General features: G+C 41.3%; 1 protein-coding gene across 2 annotated transcripts; it reads left to right on the forward strand.

Annotated features, from left to right (window-relative positions):
* The first annotated feature begins 13 nt into the window (after window positions 1-13).
* On the forward strand, window positions 14-18,064 carry MDK (midkine). Of its 2 annotated transcripts, none has more exons than XM_058161759.1 (5): window positions 14-182; window positions 14,679-14,758; window positions 15,174-15,335; window positions 15,875-16,036; window positions 17,068-18,064. In XM_058161759.1, exons 2-5 carry the CDS (start codon window positions 14,680-14,682, stop codon window positions 17,130-17,132), a joined length of 468 nt encoding a protein of 155 aa, XP_058017742.1. In that variant the 5' UTR covers window positions 14-182; window position 14,679; the 3' UTR covers window positions 17,133-18,064. The 2 variants fall into 2 exon arrangements, with proteins under 2 accessions (XP_058017742.1, XP_058017743.1); XM_058161760.1 differs by having other exon boundaries at window positions 22-182; window positions 17,064-18,064.
* Window positions 18,065-18,877: the final 813 nt, after the last annotated feature.

The following is an 18,877-nucleotide window of genomic DNA, read 5'->3' on the forward strand; positions in this document are numbered from 1 at the left end:
TTTGGAAGACACAAAGGGAAAGGAGAGGGAGATAAGGGAGCAAGATAGCCGGGCAGGCGGTGGAGCGGAGCCAGTCGAGCGGCCGGGAAGCACGAGGCAGCCTTCCGGGGAGAGACAGACCCAGGACCGCGCGCCACTTCAGCCCTCAAGCATCCCATTCATCTATCCATCCATCCATCCAGGCAAGTTCGGAGGGCGAGTTGCCGCGCGCAAAACTTCGGGTTGGCTGGGGAGGGGAGGGGGGACAAAAGAGGGGGGGAAGGAGGCAGGAGGCGCCTCCGAGTCTTCGCTCCGTGAAAAGAGCAGCGGCCCCCCCCCACCTCCCATTCCCGGACCCCCCGAAAGGGCAGGCCGGGCTGCGTTTTCGTCCTGTCGGCGCCCACCGTTTCAAGGGTTCCTCGAACCTGCAGCCCCCGGACGAAGCTGCGTCCACCTTAGGACTCCTCTTTCCAGCTCGGCTTCAATTGCAGGCTTTCTCCAAAGAGGGTGACCTCGGTTGGAATGGGTGTCCGGGAGGGGCCACGAATTGAGGGGTGGGGTGGGGGCGCCTTCCCCCCCCCTAAATTTCTCTGCACCCGTCAAGAGTCTCTACGGCAGATGATGCTCCGTTAGCCGGGAAGTCCCTTCCTCGGAGCAAAGGTGACTGAGCGGAGGGTTGGGAGGACCTGTTGGATTTCGACTCCGAATCCCCCCTCGGGATTGGTTTTTCCCCCGTCCTGTCCTCGGTTTTTGTTTTTTTTTTGTTGTTGTTGTTGCTTTTTGTTTTGTCCCCCTCGGCCTTCCGTTAGCGTTTATGGTATGGGGTGTAGTGGCGCGCGGGTGGGCAACTTTTTTGGCGGGCCAAAACTTCGTTTCCAGGCAGAGCTTTCTTTGCGTGGGGTATTTGAAGACTCTCAGGAAGCCACCTGGATGGAGCTGCAGAATGTCCCGCATCGTCCTAACTAAAGCACCCTCCCCCCCCCAACGGGAGACTGAGCAGCCCACCTACCTCTTTTTTAAAAAATCGGCTGGGTGGGAGGGTGCTGAGAAAAGGGTTGGAATAAAAACATCCATTTGCTGGGTCCAGTCGAGTCATTGTTCACCAGCCTCTGCCTCCTGATGTATTTTCCTTACTTGGTTACTTTTCTCCTCTGCACCAATTTGGCTTGAGCCAACCAGGAACATCGTTTTTCCTTGGACCTTCTTCTGCAACTAGTTGATCAGGAAGACCTGTGGCTAAAGGGGGGGTGCCTGCACACACCCCTAAAGTGAATCTGGAGGTTCTGTTTTCCGAACTTGTGGGTTGATTTGAAATGTTTTGTTACCAGGCTAGATAACCTCTTCAGTGGAGTTTAGCCTCTAAATTCCACTGAAGATTTCGCTGGTAATAAAATGTTCAGAAACCAACCCACAAGTTCAGAGGACAAACCTCTTCACCCGCATCCTATACCCGCATCCTATACCGGAGCTACAAATATTTATCACTGTCACAAGGGTGGTAAAGTCTACTGTATAAGAACACAAGGGTGGTAAAGTCTACTGTAGAAAAACATTTTTGCAGGTTTGAGCATGGCCTTAGCCCTAGCATTTTGTTTCTTCCAGTGGCCAGTCCACTCCTCAACAAGAAATGAATATGTACCCTTTGCCAACATTGTTCCCCTACAATTGGTACTTGCTCCCCCAGCTCAGAGATAAAAGTGAACCTTCAAGATGAATAGCTCTTGACAGACCTGGTCCTTAAGAACTAGACTGTGAATGGATTTTAAAGCTTTGTGTTTAAATCTGTGTTAAGTGCCTTTTACATCCACTTCTGAAGTACTGCATCTGAATTCTTCTGCTTTTGTTACTGCTAATTATTTGGGCTAATGCTGTAAATGGTACTTAAAAGTGGAGAGTGGTGTATGTATTTGGGAGGGAGAGGGGGTGTTCCTGGTAACTTTTTTAGAATAATTTTTATTTAAGATTTTTTTAAAGGAAGATTAAAAACTAATACAACATAATACAAAATAAGAAAAAGAAATTAAAGAGAAAGCCAAATGTGCAAGGAAGGAGAAAAAGTAAAAGTAAAAAAAAAGCTTTTAATCTTCTTTACACAGTTTATAAGCACAATCATAAATTTACCTCTTATTCTAACGTTATACCTATTTTATTTTTATAATGTCTCCTATTAATTATCAAAACCATAAATCACTTTTTACATGAAAAATCCATAAAGGTTTCCAGTCAGTAATAAGCAATAAGTAATATTGGGGTGTAAGCATTTGCAAGAAGTGGTATAATCACAGAGGAACAAGGGAAGACAAGTGACAACATGCGTCTTGTGACATCAGGGTACAAATCTCATTCATGTACTTACATCAAACATAAAGCAATTAGGTAACATGGGATTTGCATCTTAACATTACTATAAACGTGTTGTCATTTTGGTGTAATTTTGAGTTTTATTTCAGATTCCTTCCAGGTTTAGCAGTTCTAAATCAATTTAAGCTATGAACTTTCGCTTAGACAAGCCCAAAATATTTTATGCAGCAAGGAGAAATTTCAAGGATTGTTGGCATTTCTCCAGGATAGGCCTCCTAAAAATCTGGTTGCTTAACTGAAAAGAAAAGAAGTCCTGACTCACCACGGGACTGCTAGAACTTGAGAATGCAGGCACTTTGGAAGAAAGTCCTTCTTTTTTTAGCTGGGCTAAAAAAAATGACAAATTCTTGTATCATTTTCAATGTAGAGAAGGTGAGTTGGGTGTATTTCACCCCATGGCAGGTTCCAGGAAGGAAGTATCCTTACACCTTGTCCCATAAACATACCCAAATGGTGTGTTCTTATTATGGAAAAGAAAGAGGGTGGCTGTATTATGCCTTCGTACAGGGATCTCTAATGTTGGCAACTTTAAGCCTGGAGGACTTGAACTCCCAGAATTCCCCAGCCAGCAGAGCTCCAGGCTTAAAGTTGCCAACATTAGAGACCCCTGCCCTAGTAGACCTGAGTTTGCTTAACAGTTTGCTTAACTCCAGGTCCTTACCTAACTCCAGGTCCTTACCTAAGCTTAGGTTTAATTAACATGGGCAATTCGTTTACAAACAATGATAGTATTGAGATATTTGGTTGTTTATCTTTTGCCTCGCCTCTCTTTGAAATCATATCTTAATAATATGCTTTCATGTATTTCCCCAGACTGTTTTTTGATAATGCACAGTTTCAGGGTTCCACTTGCCTCTGATTGCGGGTGGAGGAAAGGAAAAGTACAAAATTAGATTAGCTCCATCCCTTTTGACATTCTGGAAGGCCCTCAAAACTTGGTTATGTTGCCAAGTCTAGGGCTCCCAGGGAACTGGAGATATACTTAGATGTCTCCATTCTGGTGGTGGCCACTTTCATTTCTCTTCGCCTAGGGGTTTGTAGATTTGCTTTTTATATTGTTTCTTTTTTAATGTAGATTTTTATAGTTTTATACCAGTGGTTGTTGTATCTGTGGTTTTATCTGAATGCTGTATGCCGCCCAGAGTCATTTTTTACTTTTTTTTTCAAATTTGATTAATAAATAGATACATCAGAAAATATTCCATCATATTATTTTCCTGGGTAATGTGTCTAGGGCTAGGCAATATTCTCACTGATCAAAAAGATGGGTCTGAGCAATCCAATGATAATACCCTATCAAGGCCTTCTCCAATCCTGTATACCCCAGATGTGTTGGCTTGGTACAGCAGTTTCCAGTATTCTCAGCCAAGTTGAGGAGGCCTGCTAACAAACCCGTTTAACTTCAAAGGCTCATTGTGCAGTAATAATTATTTTTTCTTCAGATCTGTATATCAGAAATGGAGTATAACCTATTTTTATTTTCATTGCATAACCCATACATTTTCTCTCCTTACATGCCGTCTGGAGTTTTGATTGTCTTATGGGATATTTTGAAATGGCAATGGCTAATTTACTGAATTCATGTGAAGAATGTTGGTTCAGCTTATCAGAGAGCCATGCAAAAACTGTTGGATGCCACCTTTTATGTGCTAGGTGGCGGGCATGGTAATTGGAGGAAATGAGCGCATATGGTGGAAAGTTTAGCTATGGAAACTAGATGCAGCAAAGTTTGGTGCTCTTCCTAAGAAAAATGCAATGCTGTGCATCTTTAGAAGTAAGTCACGTTAACTTCAGTTGAAAGTTACATTTCCAAATTTCCAGCTCTTCTTTTTCAGGCTAGTGGAAATTCATTTAATAATAGTGAAATAATTTATTAGGATTTAGCTTTGTGAGATCACTGCAACCCAACGATTATATGAAAAGGAGAAACTCTCAAGTGGAGCTTAATTCCTGGTGACTGCACAGACTAGAGGAGATTTGAGGTGGCCGACAGGGCCTTATTTTGAATGATTGTATATCTTTGAAAGAACAGAGGTGAAGAAAAGGAAAGGGCTGAGAAGAAAGAATAGTAGGAGAAAGTGGTAGGAAAGGCAGACTCTGAAGCATCTCAAGAGACCTCCAGGGGAGAGGGAGATCAGGAGTGGGAAAATGGAAGAACACTGCACATTATTGAGTTGTCCTGGGCTCCAGAAATTTGAGAAGGCTGCAAGCAAAGAGTGGGGAAATGGGCAATTTTGCATGTGTTTCACTAAAGAGAAGGAGTAGCTAATGATTGGAAGGGGGTGGGGGCCAGGATGGAGGAGAGACACACAAAGAGAAACAGGTAAGACAGGACTGGGGGAAAAGATGCAGTTGTTCTCAAAATGGAGTAGGAGAAAAAATATCCCAAAGAAGCCTGAACAATTAGGGGAAACACCTATTCTTTAGATTCCCTGTAGCTGCCAAGTGTGTGACCATATATTTTAAGAAAATTGTTCTGGAGTTTGCCTGTTTTTATTCCAAATTGTTAAAAAGATTCTGAACAAATATATGTCACCTAATTTAGAAAAGTCTCCAAAGTATTTGTTGATTCTAAAATATTCTGTCAATATATCTGAATATAAGAGAAGGTAAATACCGGTATATAGTTGTGAAAATGAATTTACTTTTTCCCCACCCTGGATCAACAGAATCTGGATTTTTTTCCCCTTTCCTACCATTTTTGCTATATGCTCCCCATGGCAAATTGGATTATTGGGGGGAAAGAGTAAATGTTACACTTACAAGTTTCATTTTTTTTAAAAACCTAGAAATATAAGATCTAACAAATAGAACACCAGGTAAAATATAGACTCTTTAAGAACAAGTTGTATTAAATACATATCATCAAACTGTCCTTATAGTTTTACTCTACTGTAAAAACACAATAGTTTCACAGAGATGTTAGTGGACGAGGAAAGAACAATAGCATAAATAAGTAATGAAATGATAGCTGCAGGTGTTGACACAATAGCAATGGTTCTGGTTCTAGTTCCAGTTAGATATGTCGATTCCTCAGTTGCAGAGCGGAAAAAAAATCTGGTGTTCCAGTAACAAACTGTATATTACCCAAAGTTCACCTGAACTGAACCTGTCCAAAAAGAGCTAAATTAGACAGGTTCTACAGAATGTCCTAGAAGCATTACAGAGATCTTATTCTAATAAAGCCGCATTTATAATCTTGCTGTATATGCCCCTGATGGCAGAAGCTCCTGAAATAAATGAGTTTGTTCAGCAGCCATTTTGTTGGAGGTTCACATTATGTTTCCAAAATTCAGATGTGCACGCGAGTCTCAAAAGCAGGATTAATGTGTTAGCTTGGGATGTTAAAACTTTCACTTCATATTCATACAAGTCCTTAAAAGCCACCATGTTTAATCTAGACCGATGATAAATAAAGCATACGTAAAAACATGTCTGTACTTAACAGCTTACTTTTCAAGTTTATATTTTTACATGCTTGTAGATCAACCTTCTGAAATCTACCATCTTCAGAATGTGTTGAGACTCCCCAAATTCCTAGCTATTTTGGACAAACTATTAGAATTCTGGGAGTAGAAACGCACATAACCTAAAGCAGGGGTCCGCAAACTTGGCTCTTTTAAGACTTGTGGAATTGAGTTCCTCAGCCAGCAAAGTTGAAATCCACAAGCCTTAAAAGAGCCAAGTTTGCGGACCCCTGGCCTAAAGCAATGATTCTCAAACTGATCCATGGTCTCCAGCAACCTTCCTGCATTTCCTGCCAGCCAGCTGCCTAGACCAAAATTTGCTTGTGTTTCAGTCTCTGCTTCCTCACATATACTACCAGTCAGCCATTCAGAAAAATGGAGCAGTGGCTGAAAAATGGTTCAACGAAGTATACAAGTGAGTCTACAATTATCAGTAGCACTTAGACTTACATACCCCTCCACAGTGCTTTATAACACTTCTGAGCAGTTTATAATGTCAGCATATTGCCCCCAACAATCTGAGTCTTTATTTTATCGACCTCGGAAGGATGGAAGCCTGAGTCAACACACATTGCTCCAGGTTCAGTAGTAAACAAGTGTACTGAGCAAATAAATACTAAAATTCAGAACAGTTGATTTATTGGAACCTGATTGAAAAAAAATTCTCCATTTTTGGGAAACTTAGACAGATTCAACTTCCTGCAAATCTCTCTCGCTCTCCCTCTTTGAGATCAGCAATGGGTGCCCCATTAAGAAGGATGTTGTCTTTTCTTCCCACCAATTTCTTAATCTGATATTGATTTATTCAGTATGCAGGCTATGATTTTTGCTAGCAGTGAAGAACCTATGTTCTCCAAGAAGGCATTGCTGATGATGTCTCCATATGTTGGGAGAAATTAATCACACAATTAAACACTTGTCAAGAAGACAAGTCTGTTGGCTCAAAGGACTTTAAAAGGTGTTAACTTTACTCTCTAGATTTGCAGCCCAGATCTGTAATGATTTAGTCAGAAGTGAATTTATTAAATTTAATACAAGAGTTGCAGCCAAAGTCTGTAGAGCCCATATGAAAGAATTCATTGCTTGCCTAAGAATTCATCTGATTAAGAAGATGTGGTGAAGCAAAGTTGTGTTTGAAGTAGCACCTGCAGCAGATCTTGCTTGCCAAAATTGACTGGGCAGAGAAAGTCCAAGCTAAGCTCTTTGTTATTGTGCTTGGCACCTGCAACCCCATTCCAACATCACTCGAAGGTTTTCTGTGGACGAAGTCCAGGGTTACTCACATCTTTAGCAATCCTAAACGTTGCCAAAGTATGTCTCAACTTTCAGCTTCATCTCAGCAAGAAAAAGCTAGTAGGAATTAAGTATGCTCTAAGATGTATTTATACTAAAAGTTTGATGAAGGAAAATATTGAGTCATTTGGAAAAGGGTAGTCCCAAGAACACTTTTTATTGAAAAAATAATAAGTTTTGAAGGAAAAGAAAATGGGTAATAGCGGATTCATTAGATTTTTGTTAATATTAATCTTCTCAGATGATTTTATTTGGCTGCACTGATCTTTATATTGTAGAATGCATCAGAATAACTTCCAAAATTTTAATTTTAATTTTCTTGGTTTGCAGATAGATCATTTTATTGTAATAATTACAGAAATGAAGAAGAAAAAACCTTGCCTCTAAAAGTGAAACGATAAAGGAGATTGTTTTTTGTATTCGTGCCCTTTTTCCTTTCACTGAACACAAGGTGAAATTTGTGACTGTAAGCTCAATAATATTTTAAGAAAAAAACTGTAATTTCTTATGGTTCGTGATTATTGTTTCTTTTTTCTTCACTTTGGTGAATTCATAGTACCTTGAGTCCATTATTTATTCAAAATTATTGAAATATAATGTAGAAAATGTTATCTTGAATTTGTTGCAAGTTTGATCAATTAGAACAGTAAAGGTAATGCGAACCTGATGTCACATCCCCCAAAAGTTTCAGAAGACACAAAACTCGACGTGACAGCCTGCATTTGAAGGATGTAAGATGTTTTTCAACATTCTGGAATGAAAACAGTGCTTTTAAAGATTGCCTAGGCAATCATTCCTCTGCAAAATAACTGAGTTCCTATACTTCTCTGCCCATAATATGCTTATCTTTAGCATACCTTCTACAGTTAAATAACTTAGTTCAAATAAATTGGTCTTGCTTTAAGTCTGGTTTCAGGCAGTAGACAAATCCCATAAATAAGTAAAATAAAAATTATTTTCCTTTCGTGGTTTTACCTGCCACCTAGTATGTACATTTACATATTACTTAGATTTGTTTTGTTTATCATTTAAAGATACTACATTCTGTTTTCATATAGCTGGGAGATCAATCTTGTTTCCAAAATAATTAATGAAAGCAGAAGAGACACATTGTTGAATCTGGAGAGAAGGGTGTTTTGTTTTGTTTTTTTGCAGGCAGAAATAAAAGTCATGTAAGATTAAGTATTTTCGTGGAGAGTATGGGAGCAAGAAGAGTGGGTTTTTTCTGGATTTTGATATGGTCAAAGAAAGATTCAGGCTGAGGTATTTCTTGCCTGTGTCCAGAAAAAAGAGTTCAGGAAAGCACAGTACCGTAAACCACTGAAGCACCATTGGAACATTTAATAAACAAGAGTCAGGTGGTAATTGGAAGATGATAAAAATCAAGATGATGGTATAAAACTAGTTGTACTCCTGAGGGTGCTGGGTTTATTATTTAAAACAGGGATCTCCAACCTTGGTCCCTTTAAGACTTGTGGACTTCAATTCCCAGAGTTCCTCAGCCAGCTTTTTAAAATACAAGCCAAGTTCAGACATTCATCAAAATCTTCATAAATCATGATACTATGAAAATGTAACATTAAATCACTCATGTTCCCCTCTGCTCCTTAATCAGTTTTCAATACTTTAAAAGCATGACTTGTATTCAGACATAGTTCTTTCTTATATCCATACCAAATAATTGGAGTAGAATGCCCATTAAAAAAATTGGCAAAATAAGCCAAGATTTATCCTAATCCAAGGCTAAATCCCTGGCATCCAAATTGATATAGAACTATTTTCCTCAGTTTGGTTTTAAGAAATTTTGCCTTTAATGGAAGATGGTATTGTGATGCCAAAGTAGGTGTGTCAGAGATGGAAACCCAGAATTCCATTTTTTGTTCCTTCCTAGCAAAAGTAAGTTTGGCATGGGGAAATCTGAGTGATGAAAGATTAACTGAAAATAAACAATGTTTCTTTGCTTGTGGTAAATTATGTTGTCATCACAGCCAGAATAAGCTTTTTATGCTGGAGGAAAAGCATATATCAACTGCCCAAGGTTTTTAACAAGCTAAAGAAAATCGGATGGCATCTCATGAATTTTTTTGTTTGACCTTTGGACAACTAGTTAAAACATTCCAAATCAAGGACATAGGTACAGTTGCCTTTTTAGATGATTATTTTCCTCCTTCCTTGTCTCTAGTTGCCATCATACCTCCTCCTCCTCCTCCCCCCTGTGTGTGTGTGTTTGTGAAGAATCCCACAGGGGGCATCAAACTCCTTTATCTGGAGAACCTGGAAAAACAACTTTCCAATAATTTTTCATAGTGAAAATTATTTAAACAAAAACAACTGGAAAGATTAATATCTTCTTGTGGGGTACAGATATGATGCAGAGAATCAGGGCATCTTCAGGGAGTGCTGAAAACATTAAGATGGTGGTTGCAGTTCTAAGGACCATCTTCTTTGTTTTTTTAAACAAACACTCTTCCCTCCTCCCCATAGATATTCCAGTTCAGAAGCACTGTCATGCCTGCATTGCAAAACTAATGTGAGAATTAGTCAAAAGGAAGTGTTCCTCCGATTAAACAATCCGGCTAATACATTCTCCCAGACTTACTGTGTTCACCAGGTTTTTTTTGTTTTTGTTTTTGCAGGATTTCAACGTTTCTCCCAAAGGAAATATATATCAGAAGACAACCTCTGTGTAGGGCATGTGGTGTTTGAGGGCACAAAAAATTAAGTGACAAAATCCATGGAGCTAGAGCAAATCGAGGGCAATAACAAAATGTGATTTTTTTGTGTGGATTGAATTGCTCCCTGTGGTATTTAGGAATAAGTCACAATTTGAAAACAAACCTTTGGAAAGGCCATGGGCATTCCAAGCCTTTGTTTGGCTGGATGTGGCCCTGGGGCTAAGAGGTCAGCCCTCTTTTTTTTTAAAGATGGGCTGGTATCCAGAGGAAACAATGAGGCCAGCTTGTTCAGTGCCTTGTAAGCTCCCCGGACTGTGGCCTTTCATGGCTTGTTGCATCTAAGAAAGAAGTTAGCAGACCCAGACTTTAGCGTGTCTATTGTTGGACATTGCAATCAGAGCCTAGTTCAGATTCAGGCTCCTCCTCTTAAGGCTGATCTGCTGCCCTTGCTTGAAGGGGGCTTTGAAGAGAGTTTGCCTGGGCTGTGTCCTAACAGGCACTTTGCTCTCCCTCAGGGGATGTTTCTGAGCTGAATGGGAGGGGGTGGGTGTCTGCCTTCAGCCTGTGTAATTCTCTGTGACAGGTCAATTCAGAGGGAATCTGACAACTTCTCAGCATCAGGTGCAGCCAATGGAGCCTCAGTAATGAGGTGACCTGCTCTCTGCAGGGCCTGCCTGAGAGGGAGGGGGGATAGTTGAGGAGGGAGCAAAAGTGCTGATTGTGGGATTGATTCCTTTTTAGCCACCTCTCTTTCCCCTCCACTGAGCACAGCAGGCTTCAGCCCGGTCTCTCCAATGGTGGAAACGGAGGCCAAAGACTCTCTCCAGCAGGGCTGTGAACACATTTCCAACTTACTTTGTCTGAAATGCTGTTTAGGGTCCACTATCCCCTACTTTCTCTGCCCTTCCCCACCCTCTCCACTTCATTGCTTGGGATGGGGAGAAACACCGATTAAATATCCTGTGAGCGCATATAATGAAAGACATGTGCTGGTTAGTTTCTTCAGCTTACTGGATACCTCTAGAATAGTTGGGAGCCTTGAAAGGAAATATGAAATAACCCGATGCAAAAAAATGGAAAGCCCTCATCCTTCTCAGCACCTTACCAGAAGTTTGGATAGAGTTTCAAGCAGACCTCTTGGCCAAGCCCACCATTTAACCCTTGCCTGAAGTCAGTTTCATAATTAGTATCTATTCAGCACTCTGGATTTAGTAGTTGCGTATGCCAAGTGAACAACTGGATTGGGTATGTTATTTTAAAAACAAAATACAATTCACTCCTGTAGCCCTCCTGGTGCTTTCCAGATGTTCCTGGGTTGCCCTCTTCAGTTCCCAGCTGTATTGCAGGAGGACACAAGCCCCGGGAAAGCTGAGCTCAGAAAGCATTCACTCAGTTTGCCATCATAGCCTTTTTCCTAATAGTGCTTAAAATGAATAAGCAAAAAGATGCAGTTGTGCATATTATTCCTTATTTTATTAAATTTCTACTTCGCTTTTTGCTGATTCATGGAGTTTGTATTTTATAATCAAAATACTAAGTGGAGAACTTGAAAACTTTATTTGACAGAGTATTGCCCTTTTTTTTCAGTGGTTATTTTTTACCACATTGGAGTCCCTGAATCTGGAATTGAAATTAGCCATTTGTAGCAAAGGATTGCAGAGTTACTGTAATTGGCTTAATCAAGCAAAATCTTAATGACCATGTTTCTGCATTCAGGGAGCAAATTAAAAGGCTTCATGTCATATATTGGTCATTTTCATGCCCCTGCCATACCACTGAAAAACCTTGGGAAAGAATGCCTTGCCTGTTACAACTTCTGTGCAATTAAACAAAGAGTTTTGTTCCCTGATTTATCCTCACATTTTCTGTTTGTGTGGGAGGCCCAACCGAAACATTTTATTTTTCCTTTTATATTTTATTCTTCAATCCGCTGTTGGCTGTCCTGGGTAAATAAGAATTAAATCTGCACCCATAAATTGAATCACCATTGTGGAGTTCCATGTATATGGGAAGTTTATAAATCTGTTAAAAGAAGAATGACTAAACCATGTTTGCTGAAATAAGTAGTGGAGGAGTTGGAAGAAAAATGAAAAGTAACAATGTAAATGTAAAGTAACAGTAAAAAAATGTAAAGTAACAGTAAAAACAGTAAAAATGAAAAGTAACAGTGGAGGCCATCACTCTGCTAAACAAATAATTCCCTCAACACTGTCAAACTATTTACTAAATCTGCACTACTATTAATCTTCTCATAGTTCCCATCACCAATCTCTTTCCACTTATGACTGTATGACTTTGTTGCTGGTAATCCTTATGATTTATACTGATATATTGACCATCATTTGTGTTGTAAATGTTGTACCTTGATGAAGGTATCTTTTCTTTTATGTACACTGAGAGCATATGCACCAAGACAAATTCCTTGTGTGTCCAATCACACTTGGCCAATAAAAAATTCTATTCTATTCTATTCTAAAAACAGCCTGTGCATCATAGCATTGTGCATGTATGCCATTCCTCTTCTTCGTGGGATGTGTGCGCACATACACAATTTGGTGCGACGCTTGTTTCCATAGGCTCTTTGTTGGGATATGGTAATAGGATGACATTAAGTGAACCAGCAGGGGGAGCAGCCTGCCTTCTAAAGCTCCCCACGAGATCTGATTGTGATGAGCTTTTATTTTTAATCTTCTGTTTTAATTCTCAAAACTGCCTGTCAGGGTTTCTTTTCCCACTCTGGATTCTTTTTGAGATACATAAAGGCTCCATGGCAGCAGAGATCTCCCCAGCCTCAGGAGCTTTGGCAGGGACGAGGTGGCCTGCTGAGCGCTAGATAAAAGAGACAGTGGAGGAAATCAGGGGACAGTAGCAGCCATGGAGAGAAGTGGGGAGTAGGGCCTCGCTATGTCCAGCCAGCAGACCCCACCCAGCTTTCCAAAAGTAGGGGCAGCATAAATCCCTTTGGCAGGTTTGTTTTTCCCAGTTTTCCACTTGGTTGAGCCACATTTAAAGTCTAGGAAGGCCCGAGAGGGGATGCTGTTTGGAAATTGGGGATCTTTTTTTCCATCCCCTGGGAAGCTGCGTTGGAAAGGCCCCTTACCTGGATCTTTAAGACACAGCTTGTCATAGTGAACGGTGTTTCCATTGACAGGTGTCCCCCTAAGAATGGTGTGTGAAGGTGTAACGTCTTGTGAGGCTTCCAGGGACAACACAAACCAAAAAGGAAGCCCAACTGAGCAAAACAGAAAGCAAGGACAGGAGAGAAAGAAACTAATAACTAATAGCATTGTGATGTAAGCAGATAGCTCAACCAGGAACCATTATATAGTCCTCAGTCATTTACCACTGTCTTTTGCAGCGACATAGTAAAGATATTCTATAGGCAGCAACTTATAATAAGAACTAGTTTGGATACATACTAGAACAGTGATGGCGAACCTTTGATGTCCCCACATGCTGGCCTGCGTGCTGGAAGTGGCACGCAAAACCATCCCGCGAGGCATGCGGGGCCCCGCTGGCCTTCGTGCGCACGGGAGCGCCGATACCTGGAAGGGCAGCGGTCCATCACGCAAGCGCAAGCCAATACCTGGATACCAGCATGGAAGTGCGCCCAACAAACAGCTGGCCATCATGCATGCATGCAACGTCAACCCAGAAGATCGGGTGCTGGCCTGCGCATGTGTGACGGAACTCCCTCTTCCAAGTTCCACGGCCAGCTGACCAGCGCACGTGTGATCACAGGAACACAGAATAGGAGCCAGCAAGCCGCACATTCTTCATGGGATGGTTTCGCATGCCACTTTCGGCACATAATCCCATAGGTTCGCCGACACTGTACTAGGATAATATGTTTGGTAAGAACAAATTTAATTCCTGTAACTTAATGGACTTCTGCTTTGTCTACTGAAGTCAGAGGCACATATTACAAATAGGTAAATGATTCTACAGGATTTTGAGGAAAGCTATGTAAATTAATATCTTATAGCAGATGGCAGCATCTAATTGACCTTGGCTGATCTTGAAAAAGTTGAAGCAGTACTTGGATTAGGAGACTACTTGGAAATCCAAGTCGTAGGCTGGACTGGGAAGACAAAAATATCCCGGAGGAAAAGGTGGCAAATACTGCTAAGAAAACTGTATGGCTACAATCACTAGGGTCAAGCTCAAGTGGAGGACATGTTACTCTTTTAGGTTAGATTAAAGTAAAACAAATACAAAGGAGTGTAATAGAAAAAACACTTACATATTGTTGCAAAAAATATTCCTAAAGAAGTATATAAAGTCACCAACAGCTAATATTTATCATTGGAGAGAAATTAAAATTCCCAATTATTTACCAATAATATCATCTGCACTACTTATCAAAGGGGAGGACGTAATTAGTCTTTTGCCTAAATTGGTTTTTAGAATTATGTAAATTTATGCAAAAAGTGGTGATGTTTCAGTAGAGGTATTTTTTTTTTGTTTATTTTGAGAAGGAAACTTCTCTCATCTTAAAGCATCTGCTCCTGTTCTCTTGAATGAAAAAAAGCTAAATAGATTATCCCAGTGCAAAGTTTAAAATGCTAAGAATTCACTAGCAAATCAGAGCTTTAAGGAAATTGGATGAACTTGAAATGGCAGGGGTTTTGTTTTTACAAACGTCCTTTTTCTCTGAATTTAATTACAGCTTGAATTACTGATTTGTAGCATTTGATGTGTTTCCTGCTGTGGCAATGAAGTGATGAAGGGAGCTTAACCTGTTGCATGTTTACATTCCAGGCTACATAAGACTCAGAAACCATGTCAGCAGAAAATCATATCCCTCCCCTTTGTCACATTCCTCCATTTTACTAGCTCTTTTTGGGGGGGATTAGAATATATATTTATGCCAACAGTGATTTCAGTGTTTTTCCTCTTACAGAATGCAGACCCGTGGACTCTTTCTCCTTCTGGTTTTTATCCTTCTGGCTGTATCTTCAGAAGCAGGCAAGAATAAGAAAGGTGAGTGTCAGATTTGATTGGTAAGTCCCTATTTAGAGTTGGCTATTTTCAGAAAATATCTTTCAGTGGAGCTTTCAGAAGTGGACTAAAAAGTACAGACAGCAACATTTTTCTTCTGCGTGCTAGACTAATAACCAGGAGATGGTAAGTTCTAGTTCTGCCATAGGCAAGAAGTCAACTGGGTACCTTTGGGCTCATTTGCTCTCAGTCCTAGCAGAAAGGCAACTGCAAAGGGTTTCCCAAAAACTGCTGCCATGCAGTCAGTGGACTTGGTACTAAGTTGAAGGCCCAAAAGAGCCTGCCATCCTATTTTAGGTGAAGAAAGACAGGCTACTTTTAATGGTTCAGAATAGATTATATGAAAAGAGAAGACTAATTCTTGTGAGTCTGAAATGACTGCCTGTTTTTTGTGCAGACAAGGCCAAGAAAAATGGTTCCGATTGTGAGGAATGGCGCTGGGGCCCATGTATCCCCAACAGCAAAGACTGTGGCGTGGGATTCCGTGAGGGAACTTGCCATGATGAGACCAAGAAGCTCAAATGCAAGATCCCATGCAACTGGAAGAAGGAGTTTGGAGGTGAGCGTTCATCTGGTTTAGAGGAAGACTCCGGGAATGATGCAACAAACTTATCAAAGTCTCAGGAAGCCGGCCAAGTAGTTTTCAAGTTTAAATGTGAGAGAATGAACCCAAACAATTAATACCTGCATCATAAGTCAGACCATTGCTTACTTCTATGCAGTTTCCATTTGCCTTGGTTGGCTCTGATAATTGGCTTCTTCCATCACTTCTTGTTATGCTTTCATATTAAAAGCATTTTAATCATATTCTCTGGCTTCTGAGGCCAACTGGTCTTTTCAGAAAGAAATTATTTGTAATTTCTGGCAGCTGCAGTTCTTTTACCATTTAAGAATATAAGAAGATTCCCTTTGTCACATTAGCCAAGCAGTCCTGATAGCTCTGCGGTGGATGGCAGTGGTTCATGAGTTTGTGAAATGTGTACTCATTTCCTGGGCATCTGGGTTGTTTCTTATTTTAGAAAAACTGAGGGGAAGTCAAGCTGTTGTGGATTCTGCATGTATCTAACTGTTCTTACTCTCTCTCCCCATCACCCCTAGCTGATTGCAAGTACAAGTTTGAGAATTGGGGTAGCTGTGACCCTGCAACAGGTCTGAAGGCCCGTTCAGGTACTCTGAAGAAAGCTCTTTACAATGCTGAGTGCCAGGAAACTATTCAAGTGACTAAGCCCTGCTCTCCCAAGACCAAGTCAAAATCCAAAGGTCAGTCTATTTGTAGAAGACTATTGGTAAAGCCTTTGGTGCTTTATTTTACATGCCTGCTAGGTGATACAAGAATGGAAATGGAGCATTTAGAAGGCTAGGAATTCATGGGTGGCTATCCTGGTTGCCAGGCATGGTTCTTCCTGTAATTTCTTAGGGTTCCTTCTGCCCAAAAAGATTCTGGTCTGTTTTGCACTCTCCTTAGTGTCCATTAATGTCCGTGGCCAAGTTTGTTTATAATGTACTTTGAAGAGCTACAATGTACTTTGAAGAGCTACAATGTATTTTGAAGAGCTACAAAATAGCTCTTCAAAGTACATTATAAACAAACTTGGCCAAGGACCTTTATGGATACTAAGGAGAGTGCCCATGGCAAAGAGTGCACACCAGTCGTAGGCAAACTACTACAACCATTGTTGCTAAGAAAGCAATATGGATGAGCCCATATTGTGCCCAAAGGCTTGAGGATACTCACGATCCTCATCTCTTCTCTCTATAGGGTCTCCTGGGGGCATAGTGAGAGCTGGAAAAGATAAGGCAAGCAACATCACTAGTCCAGTTCCAATGCCCAGAATTCCCAATTGGCATTCTGGTATTTGTAAGTTCTCCATATCTGTTGGGCATCAGTGGGGGGAAATGTAAAGTAATTCAAACATCTTAAATATTCTCCCACAGAAATTGGGAGTGCAGGAGCCCAAAAAGTGTGGCCTTGTTTACGAGCCAGGATAGCCAGAATGGGTCAGGTGATCTGTAATCATTTGGCAACTTTGGAAAAGCAGATGCTGCAGTAATATTAACCCTGCCAACACAAATAAATTATGCTTTCTTTGGCTTTGGTGTAGATTATGCGAACCCTGTGAGGGTAGCTTGAAATTATTATTTATGGGTTTCTTGTGTTGGACAGATCCAGCAAAGTGTGTTTTATTCAATATCTGATTTTTATGCAAATCATGGGTTGGCGTGTTGCAGGAATATACTCTTCATGTAATATGTTGTGCTTTATGTTCTTCCTCCTTGTTTCATACAGCCAGAAAAGGAAAGGGGAAAGACTAGTATGATGGATACAGCTCCACCATCTTCAGGGCATGGTGCCTGAATCCACTTGGACACACGCCACTTGAAGCTGCAGCTTGGCCTCTCCCAGCTTGGCAATACTTTGCCAAACCCCATTATTCTTCAGCCTGCACAGCCTTATCTTTAACTGCAATACCGTTTCTAATCACTAGTTTTATAGCGAGCAAGCCCACCCTTTCCTAAAGAAGGTGTTGCTTGCCTTTCCCTTAACTTCTTCTCTTCTACCTCTCGTGTCCTCTTTTCTCTCTGTGTGTCCCAGTATCCTTTGCTCTGGTTTGCATCCCTGAATGCAGCGCGATGTTTGGAAATGGGCTCAGCTGCAAACAGGCTCTTCACCTCTAGGGTTCTTTGTCCAAGCCAAATGACTTTTATGGCAGCCTCTCGCAGTCTTAGCACAATGCCTGTGGTTGGTCCATGTAGCTTCATCCGGTCATAAGCCAAACCTTTCTTTAAGGCAGCCAAGGAAACCCTTTCAGGGAATGAGAGGGGATGCGAGAGAAATTACAGCAGAAATGGGATGAGGAACCTTATCTGCCTTACCTCCCTAAAAGAAGCACTGTAGGAAAATGCAGGCCTCTTTGGTATCGCTTCTCACTCCCTTTCCCACGGAAGAAGTGCCTACTTCCTGGCATGCACACACCTTCCCCTTCCCCCATCTCTTAACGCACATGTTTCTTGATAGACAGCCTTCCATCTGAGGAGCAGCACAGCTGGATAACCTCACTGAGCTGTGCTTGCTTGCTCTCTGCCCACAAGGCAGAACTTGCCTTCCTTTTGGCATCAGGAAAGGATCCCTCAGAGCCAATGAAGCTGGTTCCCTGTCTCAGTCCCCCCCTGTGTCTGTCTTCCTGCTGGGATGCTGTGGCCTTTTCTTCCTCTACTGGTGCTGGGTAAGCCCTCTCTGCTTTTCACAGTCTTCCCCACCCCACTTTTATTTTCCAATAAAGATCTTTTTACAAAAAGAGTCTGTTTCCCCTTTGGGTCCTGTTTGTAGAGTTGCTAGTTTGAACAAGGGAAGGACTGGCTGTATACAAAAGTAGCAGCAGGTAGAAAACAGTGGATGTAATTGGTGTACGTGCATATTCAGTATCACCGAAGGAATGTCTGTCTAAACCTGACAACACTGAATAGCCCAGAAACTGCCTGACAAGACTGTTTGGAGGGACAGAAGGACCTTGCTGTCTACACAGATTTCCTTGGGGCATTTTTTAAGCAAATGAAAGTCAGGTATTCTTATCGATATAGGTAGACCTTGGTTTATGATGGCAATTGGGACCAGAATTTTTGTTGCTCAGTCTTAAAGTATGTTCTTTTGCAATGACATCAATTAGCAATAACAATTTCAGCAGTCCCTGTTGTCAGTTATCAAGGACTATGTGGGTCATTAAGTAAGGACATTGTGGCAGTAAAGGGGGAAGGGGTGTTGAAACCACATATCAAACAAGCAGGCTGGTGGGTGGGTGCTGTCTGGGCTGGCACAATGGAGTGTGGGCAGGCGCAACAGAACAGGCGGATGTGCAGGTGTCAGACACAACAGGTTGTGAATGGGTGGGTGCCACTGGGTCGCCATGGAGTATGGGTGGTAGGAACTATAGAGTATGGATCTCTGTGCCTGGGGGCTCCTTAGGAGAAAAAGCCATGGAAGCAACTTGCAACCTCCTGTTGCTTCCCCATTGACTTTGCTTGTGAGAAGCTGGCATTGACATGATCCCAGGATGCTGCAACAATTCTAATTGCAAGCTGGTTGCCAAGCATCTGAATTGTGAT

This window comes from Ahaetulla prasina, chromosome 1, assembly GCF_028640845.1.
Source record: "Ahaetulla prasina isolate Xishuangbanna chromosome 1, ASM2864084v1, whole genome shotgun sequence".
Classification (NCBI taxonomy): Eukaryota; Metazoa; Chordata; class Lepidosauria; order Squamata; family Colubridae; genus Ahaetulla; species Ahaetulla prasina.

What these genes read in the sequence shown, in the direction of transcription:
- MDK (XM_058161759.1), top strand. Translation starts at nt 14,680, where the DNA reads ATGCAGACCCGTGGACTCTTTCTCCTTCTGGTTTTTATCCTTCTGGCT. An exon ending in AGCAGGCAAGAATAAGAAAG is followed by an intron (nt 14,759 to 15,173) that starts GTGAGTGTCAGA and finishes TTTTTTGTGCAG; the next exon opens with ACAAGGCCAAGAAAAATGGT. An exon ending in CTGGAAGAAGGAGTTTGGAG is followed by an intron (nt 15,336 to 15,874) that starts GTGAGCGTTCAT and finishes CATCACCCCTAG; the next exon opens with CTGATTGCAAGTACAAGTTT.